General features: G+C 35.9%; 1 protein-coding gene across 1 annotated transcript in view; it reads left to right on the forward strand.

The window, feature by feature from the left end:
- The window catches only part of LOC126189843 (cilia- and flagella-associated protein 251-like), a 794634-nt gene that overhangs the window by 480443 nt on the left and 296588 nt on the right, over positions 1 to 17603 (forward strand). Inside the window, exons 17-18 of the mRNA XM_049930974.1 lie at positions 4294 to 4383; positions 13325 to 13459. Coding sequence (XP_049786931.1) covers positions 4294 to 4383; positions 13325 to 13459 — 225 coding nt within the window. The remainder of the gene's footprint in view (positions 1 to 4293; positions 4384 to 13324; positions 13460 to 17603) is intronic.

Here is a 17603-nt window from a genome sequence, read left to right on the forward strand (position 1 = left end):
TTGTTAACATACACAATAACTTTTCTATAATCATAAATACTCGTTAAACTGGTTGAATTTGGAGGGTATCGCATACTTCGGTAAAGTAAAGCCTTTAATATGTTCCGTTACAATAGTCATCAATAAAATCTTAGCAATTACCTTGAAGTCAGATGAAATTCGTCTTAGATTCAGTCTCATGAATCTTACTTCTTTTCTTTGTCCATGCTCTTCCATTCACAGAGTTCACTTCTAGTTCATTATCTGCTAACACATGAACTCCCAGCCAACAATCTGATCTTAATAATTTCATTATCAAGGCCATATCCAGATAATGTTTATTCTTCACCTCCTACCACGCATTTTACATTTTACAGCCTGATTCAGCTGCTAATTGATCCTGGAATACTCTTCATCCTATTTACACCAAAGTTTTTACTTGTAATTACAGTTCCAGTAATCCTGACTTCTTTGTTCTAGATATAGCCCCATCTTAGTGTCAATCAGATTATCTAACTGAGTTGCTTCTCTTCTTTCCAATGTCATGGTTCATCTTCATTTTGGTGGCTCCCACAAAGTTTGCTGACTTTGATATTTAAAGTCATTCCATTAGCATGGTCTGTCTCCTTGTCTTGGCATACTCTATGAACCATGTCCTATTCCACTGTTAGTGAAATACTACACTCCTTCCTTTGAAAGAAAACCTTAATTTCCCATTGCAGTCTTGATAATCAGGTCTGCAAACTAGTCTCAATTTTGATCTGATTCATTTGTTATCGGTACTTTTGTATCACTACCTTTTGAAACTAATATCAAAATTGAAAAAACAGTATTTCCTTGGTGTGCCTATGCCCTTACTTCTTTGTCATTGTAGTTCAACAATCACTTTATTTTTTGCAGCTCCATCTGATGTGTTGGAAAATATTTGCTGAGATTCTTAGAAGATATTTAGTTTGAAGATCAAATTGAAATCATATCTCCTGATGTGGACTGAGTTGATGAAACTTGTATGTTCAGTTGTCTGTAGCTAATCTCCTGTAACATTGTTTACACAGCTCAGGTTTTCTTGCATCTGCCATATTTTTGTTAGTAGCATCTCCATTTTGGCTTCCTTTACCTTGATATTGCCTTCAAAAATAGTTATTATCCCTGCAGTTTTAATTATTTCTCCTTGGATTTTTCTTCTACCTTCTCTGTTAGTGAAAACAAAGATGATGTAACTTACCAAACGAAAGCATTGGCATGTTGATAGACACACAAACAAACACAAACACACACACAAAATTCAAGCTTTCGCAACCAACGGTTGTATGTGTGCGGATGGATATGTGTGTGCGAGTGTATACCTGTCCTTTTTTCCCCCTAAGGTAATTCTTTCCTCTCCCGGGATTGGAATGACTCCTTACCCTCTCCCTTAAAACCCACATCCTTTTGTCTTTCCCTGTCCTTCCCTCTTTCCTGATGAAGCAACCGTTAGTTGCGAAAGCTTGAATTTTGTGTGTGTGTTTGTGTTTGTTTGTGTGTCTATCAACATGCCAACGTTTTCATTTGTTAAGTTACATCATCTTTGTTTTTAGATATATTTTTCCAATGTGGAATGTTTCCCTCTATTATATTCTTCTCTGTTAGTGAGGTACATTCACTGCCTGTAGAAATTTTTTGTATATTTCTGTACATTCTGATTCATTGTTATCTCTTTCCTTAGATTTGTTATGGTCTCTTTTCTTGGATTTGTGATTTCCTCTTCATATTTATTTCCTTGGTCACTCTTCCTTTAGAGATGTATCATTTTCTGCACAGTCTTTTCCTTATTGTTAGGGTTCTTCCTCACTTTTTACTACACCCTTTTTATATTTGTTTATTAGTATTAGTAAAGATTGATAGTCCAATTCCCTTTCCTTCGATGCAATTAACACTTGTCCTCTTTCGTCCTCTGTCTTTCTTGTTTACATATTTCTCTTCCTTTAAGTGAATGTTCCTCCATTTTTTGACCGCTTTTAAGCAATTATTTTATTGTTGCTGGCTGCCATTTATCCCCATTCTGTAATCATTCTAAAGAATCTGGCTTTGCTTCCAAATATCTATTATAGTTTGAAATGGGCATCAGCACAATACTGTGAATATTTCATGAAGGTCTGGTCCTGGATGCTGTGACTCCTCATTTATGGTAATCTACCATTTTTCTCTTTCTATTTTGATTAACATTTCAAGCCATGATGAAATATTACATATCTTTTCACATGCAGTACTGTCAGCAATGTTCTATTAAGGCACAGTACTTTATAATTCTCGCCATACACTTTCTATGCCTTCACAGTAGCCTCAACTGAGCAGATACAAGTTGAAATTAATGCTCACTGCATTGTTATACACTATTGATGTTGCTCATAGCAGGTGATTTTCCTATTTTTGATCACTAATGTGTTATGGCATCATATTTTGAAACAACTCTTCAGTGAGGAAGAAAGTGTTTATTGCAGAGAAGCACATAGTATAGCTATTATAGACAGCACTTTGAACAGTGGGAAATTCTGACAGAACCTTGTAGAATGTTTATTTCCTTATGAAACTGCGAACAGAAAATCAAAAATGAAAATACACAACTCACTTTCAAATGTTCTCACACTAAGGAAGGCACAGAAGTACTGCCTCAGATTACTTCTCCTACCCTTGCCAAGATGAGTGATGTAGATTATATAGCTACTAGTGTCATTGGCATTGAGAAACAGCTGAAATCACTAAAATTAAACAAGGCTCAAAGTCTTGATGGAGTCCTTGTTAGATACTGTACAGTATTTGCAACTGACGTTACTCCCATTTCAAGCACTGTATATTGTAGCTATCTTGAGCAAAAATAATGTGCCTAGTGATGGGAAGAAAGCACAGATCACACCTGTCTATAAGAAGCATAGCAGAAGTAATCCACAAAAGAATTGTCCAATGTCACTAATGTCCAATTATTGTAGAATCTTTGTAGCTATCTATTATTATCTCAAATGTACAGATATAACTTGAACAGAATTACCTTTTCCATACTAACCTGCATGGATTCCAAAAACATCAATCAACAGAAACCCAACTTGTGCTTTATCACATGAAAACCTGAAAGCCATGGCTCAAGCAGTTGGGTAGATGAAGTATTTCCTGACTTACAAAAAGCATTTGATTTGATTTGGTATGAAACCAAAGTAATGTTATATGTGGAACTAACCAAAATATTTTACTGGATTTTGGATTTCATGATGGAGGATATGCAGCATGTTTGCCTGGATGGAGAGTTATTGACAGAAATAGAAGTGACTTCAAGATCATCACAGGGAAGTGTGTTGGAAACATTGTCATTCATGCTGTATATTAATGACATGGAATACTTTGTGCAAAGGATGTGGTTATCTATATATATGAGAAAAGCAGCATTAACATCCATTCAGATATTTATAAGACTGCACCATAATGTGTGAGACAATTACAGAATGAAAAATGGGAATTGCCATACACTTGAAGATAGACTCTAATTATTCCATAATAGCCTATCTGCAATGATTCAAGAACCAGTATTAAAAGAAGAGTCTATAAACATTCTCCAGTTCCCTACACATTGCCCCAATGATGACCTTGAAGATACGAGTTTACTTATTAGAACATGCACAGAGATATTTTAGCAGTCATTCTACCCTATCTCCACATGCAATAGGATTGGGCAGGTGGCAGGGACCATAATGTGTGGAACCATGCTAAGTACACTCTGCCAAACACATACTGGTTTGCAAAGTATGTAAGCATATGTATGTGTAGATATGATACATGCAGGAAACATTACTACCACTATCCCTTGCTAAGGTTTGGTGTGGCATAGAAAGTAGTGAGGTATTCAAATGTGAATTTTTTTGGTGTCTTACCTAGAGATTCAACAATCTAAAAGATTATAAGATCAATGTACTTCAGTGTGTGCGTGTGTGTGTGTGTGTGTGTTGTGTGTGTGCATGTATGTGTGTGTGTGTGTGTGTGTGTGTGTGTGTGTGTGTGTGTTTGAGCATAGTTGTGAATAAACAGTGTATGTAAAAATGGTAAGAAAGGTAGCTTTAAATTAACATGAAAGACAACCATGTAAATCGATAGAAACATACCATATTTTTCACTCAGAAATTGTGGTACAATTCATTGTAATAGTGGGAGGCTGCAATTACGATTCATGGAAGATTCAAATAACCATTTAACTAACTTTACTGTATCCTGTCTTGTGTGGGACTGCAGACCTCGTAATGGATTAATGCATCAATATTTATAATTAAGTGCATATTTTTCATTTTTCAGTATAAATACAAGTTGCTCAGTTATAAAACAAAGATGTGTCGCAAAACAGTTCTTGGACCTACATGTGGATCACCAGTTTGTTCGGTTCAGGTATGGTGCTTCATATAATTATTTAAAATTATTATTTGTTATAATAGAAGGAAACATTCCACGAAGGAAAAATATATACCTAAAAACAAGGATGATGTGACTTACCAAATGAAAGTGCTGGCAGGTCGACAGACACACAAACTAACACAAACATACACACAAAATTCAAGCTTTCGCAACAAACTGTTGCCTCATCAGGAAAGAGGGAAGGAGAGGGAAAGACGAAAGGATGTGGGTTTTAAGGGAGAGGGTAAGGAGTCATTCCAGTCCCGGGAGCGGAAAGACTTACCTTAGGGGGAAAAAAGGACGGGTATACACTCGCACACACACACATATCCATCCACACATATACAGACACAAGGAGACATATTTAAAGACAAAGAGTTTGGGCAGAGTCTCCTTGTGTCTGTATATGTGTGGATGGATATGTGTGTGTGTGCGAGTGTATACCCGTCCTTTTTTCCCCCTAAGGTAAGTCTTTCCGCTCCCGGGACTGGAATGACTCCTTACCCTCTCCCTTAAAACCCACATCCTTTCGTCTTTCCCTCTCCTTCCCTCTTTCCTGATGAGGCAACAGTTTGTTGTGAAAGCTTGAATTTTGTGTGTATGTTTGTGTTAGTTTGTGTGTCTGTCGACCTGCCAGCACTTTCATTTGGTAAGTCACATCATCTTTGTTTTTAGGTATATAAATTATTATTTGTGTTATATACACTTACCACCATAGAAATTTTATGTATTTTCCACTTTTTATTTCACACCAATGCACCATATAACATATAATGTAAAGATATAACTAGTAACATTACTTTCTATGCTATGCTGAGATGATATGGGAATTTCCTGCAAGTAATGAAAATAAAGGAACAACCATTGGGATGCTCCCACATATCCCAGGAAGTAGCATTGTCTTTTTCAGTGGCAGATACACTGCAGCTTACACTATCTGAAAAAATAGAAGCCAAATTCCAATAAACAATATCAAACATTTTCGCCATAGAACAGTTTAGAAAAAGTGAAATGTGCTGTAAAAGGTTTGAAATTACTTCAAATTTTAGAAAAGTTTCATAAAAGCAAGAAGGAAATATTTAACAAACAAGTACCTTAAACTAATACTTTTCTAGATATGTGACTACATCATCATGTTGTTATATAGAACAACATTTCACATACCATTGCATGATTTATCATTGGATTGGTGTATTGCTGTTGACCCAGTGCAATAATCAGGTCTCACAAACTGATCTTTCACCCTACCCCTGATATGTCAAGGGACTGATGTACTTTATTGATAACAGTTTTATTTAAATACCAGCCAACTGAAATTTAAATAAAATTTCTTATCAAAAAATAAGGGGAGTCCCACAATGATTTCAGTGATATTCTTGACAAATGATCTGGTGGACAGGATGTAATATCTGTTTACAAGGTCTGAATGTTTTTCTGAAAAATCTTGAAAGTGTGTTTGGTATGAGCAATTTATGCATTGAGTTCTGTCTCAAGAGTACCAGCTTTGGTTTCCACAGATCCAGCTTGAGCATCAACTAATTTCTAATCTGCTTCTACCTCATTTTTTTGCCTCTCTTCATTTTTCATTATTCTTGTATTAGTGTTTTTCAGCTGCACTTTAAGATTCTTCAGAGTACTGTTTGTTTTAGCAATTTAGCCACCTAAGGTACTAATTACAGCCTATAACGTTGACAATAATCCTACAACTCCACTGTGCAAGCCTGCAGCTTCAGTTTTGTCAAAACCAATAAAAGGTAAAAATTACCCATATTAACACTTCCTACTGCTTCATTATCACAGATTTGTGTCCTGTACTACCTCACTGTTTACTTTGGTTTCACTTTATCAATAATGCTGCTGTTTCAGCTCACAACATTGTCTACTACCTGTTCCTGATTTTCTACTGGCACACTGTCTTGGTTACTATTGCTCAGCACATTGATAAACAAACATAGTTCTAAACACTTTCCAGCTTCACAATAAAATTTAGTCTGCATACAAAATTTGTGTATCTCAGTTGTCTGCAGTGCTGTAGTTCCATCCTGCAAACATCAATTTCTTTTCAATTTTTAGGTTAATTAATTAATTTATTTATTTAGCTATATTTTTGCATACACTTTCTAATTATCATCTCTTTAGTCTCCTTTTTACATCAATATAAAATCCCTTTCAGATGCTATGCCAGTGCTTTCTTTTCAATTTTACATTGTATCAATATCACATAAATGAACTTGAAACTCAGTATTCTGTTAGCAAAACATCATTAATGGGGTAACTGTAATCCCCACTCCTCCACCACAATTGAAATTCAACAAGCTGTAACAGTGAACAGCAGATACTCATCTTCATTTCTCTGTGATTTCTGATGCTGTAATGTCTGTAAAAGAATTTGCGAGTATCTGCTCAACAAAAATTTGCTGCAACTTGCTGAGTTCTTGACAATGTGGCTAATGATTTGATAGTGCCCAGAGCAATATCAAGAAATTAAGGCAGATATGATGTTGCACTGTCAGAATTACATATTTATTGTGTAATACAGTAACAAACCTCTAACAAAACTAGCTCACAAAAACTGTTAGAAAACTGAGACCCTGAGGGCTGATTCATCACTGCTTGTATGTTTTTACAACAACCACTGTTTATGTCATCTATTATTACAAATAGAAAATTTCTGAGTTACAATAAAAAACTTGCAGTGTATACAGACTGACATCAAATAATTACATTTTAATTTGTTCCTCTTACATTGCAACATAAAGTTTCACGTGGCTTTTAGCTTCTGGTATTGCAATTCAAAAAATCAGTTTATCAACAACACATTCTATGAAGTTACTTATATCATGAAGATTATTAGTTGAAAAATGTTCCAAACATGTACACGTGTTCATTACATGAACACTAACAAAAATCTAGTTTCACTTCTTGTGAAAGGTATTCCGGAATAACAACATGAGAATTGTTTGTGTTTTAGGTTCAAGTGTTGATTAGAAACAGGCAAACCAGAGCAGAGATGTAATGAAATTAATGACAGTATAAGAAATTGAGCTTTCAATTGATCAAATGAATGAAATAATAATGTCACAAAATTTGTATCAGCCTGTAACTGAGGCAGCCTGACACCTGAAGCCAGTACCACATGTCATACTTATCCTAATGATCATATACTGGTACATAAAAAACTACTTCTTTATCCATGTTGGATTTACTTGAATATGTAGATCATTTGTCAACATTTACGTTCAGATTTTCTATCCCTGTGATTATATAGTGTTCAGATGGACAAATGCCATCAATTTCTTCCCAACTGCTAAAATTTTGTAAATAAATAAACAGTTTCTTTACTTTATTTTTGACCCCCATAATAATCAGATCAAGCAACCTGATTTCACCTTTCCCTCTGTTATTAAAAGATGAACTGGGAGTCTCTGCCATTTTCTTTTCTTTTAATAGTGCCTGTCCAAATTTTGAATTTGACTTAAAGTCACTGTCTCTCCTGATGCCCATAACCAGTAATCACAGGGATTTGTCTCTGGGTGCTGGTGAACCCCATTACTTTTTCTCCTAATATATTTGATAACTTCCCCCTCCCCTCTTTTTCACATGTAGGCCATGGGAAGTACTTCCTCATCTTCCAATAGCAAATAGTGGTACAGCACCAATATGAGATTTTATATCCACCTGAATAAATTCACTCAGCTCCTTTTTTACTCACTTAAGAGCAAAATTAATTGAGGGCTGGTCATGCTCTGCAAACTTATTCCTTTGTGCTCAGTAGGTGCTCTTGTTTTGTCCAGGTATTACAAAAAGACCACAACCTAAATTGAAAAACTTGCACCCTGACTTTATTGCCTTATTCCAGCTACATTGTAATACATAGGATTACGCAGATTTATAACTAAGGGAAATGAAATTACTATTTTGCTTCTTGCTTCTATTCACTAAAGAGCTACAAAACTTTTTTTCATTTGCGGTGGAGTGGGAGGGGGGGGGGGGGAGGGGGGAGGGAGGAGGCAGCACAACTACATGGGTTATTTCTGTTATATTTCTGTTTACTCAGAAAATTCTGCAAAACAAAGTCTTCATTAATTTAACATCATTACATAGAGGTGTCCGATAAATGAATACATGAGTATTCAAAATCTTCCAGAGCATATTAAATGTTGTCCATCTCATATAGAGGAAATTACATGCAAATTAAGGAACTCCATTTTGCTCACCTCCATTTACTCAGTTAAACTTTATCTTCATGGGGACTCTTAAAATTAATCTATTAGGTTAGACATGTATATAATTAGCACTAACAATGTAATGCTATAACATTTTGATAACTGAGACAGTCTGTTGTGTTGTGAAGCAATTGAATTAAATGTTAATCTATTACATTTCATATAATTAAGATATTACATCTTATTGCAATTAAATAAAGTGTTCATCTCTGACAGTGTATATATTTCCACAATGTGGAAACTTCACTCTGTAATGTCAATGGGATATGAGTTGTATAAGACATTCTAAACAAAATGCTTAACTCTTTCAAGAATATCATAATCCAGTACACCTTCTTTGCGTGTTAAATATTACCATACTCAAAATATCTTCTGCACATAATTATCTTCCTCAAAGTGCATATCTTCTTTGAATAAATATTTACTAAGTGCCTCTATTTTTGTATTCAGACACAATGGAGCCATCCTACATTTCAAATACTGCCCCAGTCACCATACTGTAGTATAACTGTTTACAGTTCAAGTTACATGTACAATATCTAGGTAAACAGTGTCTCCACAACTCAATACTGTCAAAATATCTCAGCAGATTTCCACCATAACTTCCTACTTGTGAGCAGTGAATAAAGCTTCTTTTTGCCGAGGCTATTGTAATATCAAAAGTTTTCACTACTTCTGCATTTTTAGGGCTGTTAATGGCTGTTATTATGGTTCTCTAATTGACACAAAGGCTATTGTAATATCAAAAGTTTTCACTACTTCCACATTTTTTTACAGCTGTTAATGGCTGTTATTATGGTTCACACAAAATCTCTATGTTATGATATTACAGAAATACCTTTGATCTCCAAGTTGCCTTGTTCTTCTTCTCATAAATTCTCTTTCTCATCAGACATTGCACTGATTGCCACATACCTGGCTGTCTTCTAGTGCACTCTTTCTTCATAATTTCTGGATTCAGTGTTGTCAACAGAAATCTTCTTTGGGACTCATTAATGTAATGAACTTTCAACTCTTTATTTGTTAAATTTTCATTTTTTCCAATTTTTGTGCATAGAATATGTTCTTGTATATTAGAAAGCCTTACCCTTTACTGTCCCTACTGAGCCCACAAACATATCAAATTTCATGCTTCTTTTTTGAGCAGGTAAGTGACTCTTCAGATGTGTGGGGCAGCCAGGAAGTTCCTTTATACCTGAACTAAGTGTGTGTAGGAATGTAAGATGATAAGATATTTAAAATTTGAACCTCACAACCCAATATGGCAATGGGGCTCATCATCTGAGTTGCAACATTAATGCCACATAACTGCCACATGGCTACCCAGGGAGGAGAATAAAGTCTGTATGTTGACAGTTCATCGTTCACCTTTCTGTGTTTGATGTAAAACAGTGGCCAATATCAGTGACTCCAAGTCACTATTATGACAAGAGTGTGTGTGAATCCATGAACAGAGGAGCAACAAAAATATGTAATGCATCTTATGGATAGATTTTGTGAGTGGTCCAGTAAGAAACCATCAAGTCATCAGACTTTTATCACATCATTGAATAGAGCTTTTCACCTGGGAATTGTTTCAGGTACACCCCCCCACCCCATCACCATCAACACCCTCAATCTTGTTGTCTATCAAACCCAAAGTGAAATGTGTGCTGCAAAAAGTGCATCAATGATGCATTCACTCTGCAAGTTGACCAGAAGCTTTACTGCAGAACTTAGAATTAAAAGAAACTCATTGCAGCCCCACATGAAAACAGACTTAGGCCTGCAAACTCTCCAGCCACTGGCCATCCGTGAACTAATGACTTAAACCACTGGATACTTATGACAATGTGCAGCGATAATGGTGGTGTACATATAAACATTTTGGACAAATAACTGTAAGTGTTATTAAAGTTGCAATGAAATAACTGTGCATGTAAAGGGACTTTCTGGCCACCATATATATGTAAGCTCTATGGTATTGTGTTTATAGCTTCCAATTTCCCTAAGGAATCTGAATACAGTTTCATGTTAGAGAAGCCTTATGAAGTCTACACTGACATTTGGTACTAACAGAGTTTCCCTGGATAGTACTTACGTGGGAAAAACTTATTTCATTATCATGTTTTGAGACAGATCTTCACCCTTCATCTTATGTGGATGACACACTTTTGATTTAGCCTTTTCATTATCATGTTTTGAGACAAATCTTCACCCTTCATCTTATGTGGATTATGTGGATGACACACTTTTGATTTAGATCCTTGATAATTAGGCATTGCAGCAGTTTATTGATGACATGAATAATATTGAGGCCAACAAAGTTTTAAGTAATAGTGACAAAAAGACAAAATACTGTTGTTGTTGTAAGTACTAGTTCTATAGTGGTTAGTGGTTTTATTTGTCACTTAGTGTATCATTGTCTGGCCCACATAAAGTGTTTCATGGATGAGCTCAGTTTCCATCATGGTTGTTTCCAAATATTAATTGCCCTGACTGCTGGTATAGAAAGAAATGTGTAGTAGATAAGTGCTATCTTGGTGCTGAAATGAATAATTTGGCTTTTCTGTTGAGATAACATAATTCACTGCCAAATGTCTCCAAGGGCAATGTTCTACAGAAAATTAATTTGTACAGCAGCTCCATCAACACAAGAAGGTCAACACATGGCATGCTTCCATTATATGAAGTAACATCCTGTAAGACTGGATGAATCTTGAACAGAAAATGATTTATAGCCATTTAAACACCACCTAAGTGAATCAAAGAGATCTTTTTCAGTTTTAAGATTAGTAATAGTGTTGGAGTTGTGGATAGTTGTTCTATCCTATGCTAATTCAGTTAAGTATTTAATGTTACACAGAATGGTCTCTGTAAAATAGTAAAGTGATTAAGTTATTATATGGTTGAGTTAAATGCTTTAGAAAAGAAACTTTCATTTCATTTCACATACTTGTTGAATCTGCTCCTGTCCTCCAGGTTTAGTGACATCATTGATAGGACATTAAAGCATAGTTTTTCCCTCTTTCCCTATTTGAACAGAAAGTGACTTAGGTCCATGCAACAAATTATGAGGCAAAATCAAATAATAGAATATCCAGGATGGGATAATGACAATATTATGAAAAGCCACTGAAAGGATACATAAATTATAACGTGTGTTAACACCTTTAATGGGAATGCCAGCTATGCATTCAGTGATGCATAGTAGTTGGTGTTGGTACAGAGAGATTATAAAGTAAATTGCTTTATATTTTGCACTATGATGGGGAAAATTATACTGCAGGCATTATGCAGGGCAGGATGGAATAATGACAATATTGTGAAAAGTCAACTGAAAGGATACATAAATTACAATGTGTGTTAACAACTTTAATGGAAATTCCAGCTATGCAATCAGTGATGCATAGAAGTTGGTGTTGGTACAGAGAGATTATAAAGTAATGTGCTTCATATTTTGCACCATGATGAGGAAAATTATACTGCTGGCATTATGCAGTCACTGTTAGCAATGTAACATCTACTTACAGAGGACACTATGTGGTTTTTATTTTAGTGGATACCATTTTCTAAGTGGCAGTTAGTTGCTTGTCTGTGGAGACAGTAGTGGGAGGTTTCAACTTTAGTTAGAACTTTTTATATTTGTTACGAGGGGAAATGCTGGTATTAGCCATGAAAGAATTGGATCAATAATGCCTTCATACGACATTTTATTAACCTTAATGTTTCATCATCAGGTATATATCTTCTATATCTTCTGGTTTGATGTTCATGTGAGTAATGTTATTGTGTGATTTTGGCTACAAGTTCTAAAATTACAAATCAGTGAAACACTATAGTGGGGATAAAAATATTCAAACATCTATTAAAGACCACTCCACTTATAATCGTAACAGCACATCTGTGAATATGTTTGATGTCCATTGTCATTCTTACTTCACAGGAACTTCAAACACCAGAACAAGACTCTAGAATTAGTCCTGCTAGTCTCATGTAGGTGGTTTCCTTGTATTGCATAGCATTTTCACAAAGCTAAATCTTCAATTCATCTTCTCTAACATAAATTTTGTGTGATCATCCTATTTCAAATTGCTCCTAAATACTTATATGATGTGACATCATCAAGATGTTCACCACAATTCATATGATCATATAATGTATGGTTATTTCTTTACGTTATAGGCATTATCTTACATGTACTAGCATTTAAAAAGAGCTGCCATTTATTACACTATGCAGAAATTTTGTACAACTATTTCTTCAACTTTTTAACTAACATCCAGGACCAATACTTTAATGTATCAGGAAAGAGGGGTGAACGACTATGAGTTAGAGCTATGAGTTTGACACAACAAGTGTACATAAAATGAAAGTTATGATTGTTGAGATGACTACTGACTAATAAACCAGATGATACACTATCAGTGGACAAATTTGAATCCTGGAGAGCACATAATTATTCATTGCATGACTGTTACATCTTACTTTGTGCATCAGACAATTTTTTTTAATGATCATAGAACATAGTTTTCTTTAATTATTATTATCTTTGCAATACTTCATGCATTCCTTGTGTTGCATATTAACTCATTCTAGAACCTCTCCTATCTCTCATGTGTGGAGAGGTGACCTGGACCAAACATAAAATGCTTTAAATTTTGATGAAGCATTCATTTTGCATTGAAACGTATATAGTTATAATATGGTTAAACTGGTAATTTTTCCAGATTCTGCCATCAAGCAAGCCACAAAAAGAGCAAATTTATGCATTAATATTAACTGGAAAACATATTGGTATACAAATATTGCCAGTTGATGGAAATCCATACAAGTCACTTATGATGCTTGCACATCCAGATGAGGTATGCCATATTACTTACAATTTTTAATTCACTATTTATAGCAAAGCAGACTTGAGCTACTCCACCTGCTATGATTGCACACTTGATCATCAGTACATATTATAAAAGTGCATGCTGCTAAAGTTTGGAAATGAGTTCCAGTATACCGGTATGGTGTGCTAGCCGTCTATCCCCCATCCAGGAACAAGGTATACCTTTTTACTTGAAAGGCATACTTTTGAAGATATAAGGTCTGGAAAGTTTTGTCCTCTAGGAATTTCAACAACATTCCAGAACATTTGAGAATATCCAAGAACATTCCAGAATATTTGAATGTATTCAAGAGCACTCCACAACATACCAGAATGTTCCGAAATGTTCCACAATGATCTGGGATGTTCTGGAATGTTCAGGAGTAGTCTGGAACATTTGGGAGATTCCAGAATGTTTGGGAACACAAACAGTGTGAAGTGTGAGTAGTCAAAATGATACAGTCACTGATATAAATAAAAAATAAACTGTGAAAAGTGTGTAAAGTGTATGTAATGTTTTTGTCAGTAAAAAGTTGATCTGATTTATATTTTAGACAATGCCCAAACATAAAAGAGGAGGAGATCTAGCCAGTTCTGGAGCAAAATAGTGAAAACAAAAATAACAGTGAAAAATAAAACATTCAAAGACTTCAAAGCATGTTTAAGTTCCAAATGAACAAGAATGAACACCATGAGAAGCAGAGAAACCAAAGAACAATGAAATTAATGGATTGGTGAATCGAGATAAAAAAAGAACGGCTGTAAAAATATCACCCCACGCAAAGTGTGGATGACGACAAGTAAACACTGCAACCTAAGAAATGAAGCAGTCCACTATGACCTGACAAAAGTTCACTAGTACTTCGTGATCAGAAAAATGAATAACATCTGCCAATTTTGCAAAGTGAAAAAATTCAGTAAGGAAACCTGAGGATTCTGTTGCATGAATGGAAACATTTGATTAACACCACTGTGAGCACCTCAGCAGGAATTTTTATATTACATGACCTGGAAAACTCCAGAATCAAAAGACTTTCTTCAAAATATAAAAGTGCACAATGCCTACTTGCAAATGAATTCTTTTGGTGTCACTTCAATCAATAGTAACAGAGATGAAATTTATTATATTTTTCCATCTAGGGACAAATGTACCACAATATGGGATCATTGCTATCCAATGATGAACATAAATTTTTGCAAGTATATTTCATCAGAAATGAAGAAACAAAAATTGATCAATAATGCACAAATATCAGTGGATTGAGATGAGAAGTAGCCTGAGATGTACAGAGGGTCTTACACAAAAACAATCAGCTGATTCACATATTCAGAACATCACTACACCGAATGATTTATGGTGACTATAAAGTTATAATTCAAGCCAACAAAAGAGCACATGGGTAACACGAATATGCCTCACACACACAATTTCATTTGGCTGCATGACAGGATTCATCCCATGGATATCAAAAAAATCATGCAAGCTGAATTTCCCAGTCCACGAGAAGATCCTGAACTGTATGACATAGTAATGAAAAACATCATTTGCAGACCATGCAGGCCATTAACCCCAATTTGCCATCTATGAGTGGTGGAAAATGTACAAGAAAGTACCCAAAACAATACTTGGATGACGCAAAAACAGGAGTTGGTGGCTATACCAAGGACAGAAGACAATCACCCTAAAACAGTGGCTTCACAGAAAAAAATATGAATACAAGGCAGCAATGAACTGGAAGTAGATAATCAATGGGTAGTACAACATGACACACTTCTTTCTAAAATGTTACAAGCACACATAAATGTGGAATACTGCAATTTCTGAAATCCATAAAATATTTCTGTAAGTATGTGAATGAAGGCAGTGACATGGCAGCATTTCAAATAGCCAAAGACAGTGAACAACAAAACAGAAACAACAAGATCCTCATGTACCAAATGGTAAGATACATCAAAAGTAACAAAGCAGTGTAACAGGTTTTTCATTTTCCCATACATGAGTGTGAACCATCTGCGCAACATCTAGAAGTACATTTGGAGAATGGATGGAGAGTTTACTTCACAAAAGACACCTACAGAAAAATTGCAAGTAAACCACCTCAGAATAACATTAACAGCTTTTTACCATCTGTGCCAAATGGATCCACTTGAAAAATCATTACTATACTCGTGTGTTGACATCCCTACCTATTATATGTGGAACACAACAAGAAACTTATTTCAGTGATGAAAACAAGGATTTCCAGTAGAAGATCATCCAAGTTCATCAAAACTGGCACACTAGGCTGAGTGTACACCATACATCTGAACAATGCCAAATGTTTCTATACTGAAGCACTAAAGAAATTGGTATAGGCATGTGTATTCAGATACAGAGATATGTAAACAGGCAGAATATGGAGCTGTGGTCAGCAATGCCTATATAAGACAACAAGTGTCTGGCGAAGTTGTTAGATCAGTTACTGCTGCTACAATGGCAAGTTATCAAGATTTAAGTGCATTTGAATGAGGTGTTATACTCAGCACACAAGTGATGGGAACCAGTATCTCTGAGGCAGCGATGAAGTGACGATTTTCCCATATGACCATTTCAGGAGTATACCGTGAATATCAGGAATGTGGTAAAACATCAAATCTCTGACACTGCTGTGGCCAGAAAAAGATCCTGCAAGAAAGGGACCAATGGAGACTGAAGAGAATAGTTCAAAGTGAAAGAAGAGCAATCCATCTGCAAATTCCTGTAGATTTCAACAATGGGCCATTAGCATGTGTCAGCGCATGATCCAGTCAATGAAACATCATCGATATGGGTCTTTGGACCTGAAGGCCGATTCATGTACCCTTGATACCTGCACCACACAAAGCCATACACCTTGCCTGGGCCTGTCAACACTGACACTAGACTGTTGATGACTAGAAACATGCTGCATGGCTGGATGAGTCTCATTTCAAATTGTATCAAGGAGATTGACATATACAGGTATAGAGACAACCTCATGAATTATGGACCCTGCATGTCAGCAAGGGACTTTTCAAGCTGGTGGAGGCTCTGTAATGGTATTGGGCATGTGCAGTTGGAGTGACACGGGACTCCTGATATGTCTAGATATGAATATGACAGGTGACATGAACATAAGCATCCTGTCTGATTACCTGCATCCATTCATGTCAATTGTGCATTCTGATGGACTTGGGCAATTCCAGCAGGACAATGCGACACTCCACACATCCAGAATTGCTACAGAGTGGCTCCAGGAACACTCTTCTGAGTTTAAACACTTCTGCTGCCCACCAATCTCCCCAGACATGAACATTATTGAGCATATCTTTGATGCCTTGCAATGTGCTGTTTAGAAAAGATCTCCACCACCCCCTTGTACTTTTACAAATTTATGGACAGCACTGCAGGATTCATCGTGTCAGTTCTCTCCAGCACTACTTCAGACATTAATCGAGTCCACGTCATGTCATGCGGCACTTCTGCATACTCGTGGGGGCCCTACTTGATATTAGGCCAGTTTAGAAGTTTCTTTGGCTCTTCAGTGTACATCTTGATGTTGCTGTATGAAATACAGGGACCAGCAAGTTTAACAGATCTCAAGACTGTTGACAGTTACTTATGCTGGACACACAGAGAAGCATGCCAATCCTTAGAATTACTAGAAAATGACAACCACTGTAAACAAACACTACAAGAGGCCTCACTCACAGCCTCAGCTGAACAAAAGGAACTTAACTCACTGTAATTCTAACATCATGTAATCCATCGAATCCAAAACAGCTAGACTACTCCTTCAAAGAGGTTATGGCTAATGATGACCAGATCTTAGTAGAACTTGGGATGCAAGCACCATGAAAAGATGGTATCAGTGTGCTGAACTTCAAAATTATGAAGGAAACAAGCTACAACATCAATGAACTTTTTTAATACATTGCTCACAACAAAACCACTCCTCAATGATAATCAAAAGGAAATTTACAACATTATCAGGGACCAGATGGACAACAACACTGGCAGAATTATTTACTTGGATGCACCAGGTAGCACTGGGAAAATGTTAATAAAGCTATTGCTGGAGGAAATAAACACTAAACAGCAGATCGTACTTGGACTGGCATCATGTGGCATTGCA

This window comes from Schistocerca cancellata, chromosome 1 (assembly GCF_023864275.1).
Source record: "Schistocerca cancellata isolate TAMUIC-IGC-003103 chromosome 1, iqSchCanc2.1, whole genome shotgun sequence".
Taxonomy (NCBI): domain Eukaryota; kingdom Metazoa; phylum Arthropoda; class Insecta; order Orthoptera; family Acrididae; genus Schistocerca; species Schistocerca cancellata.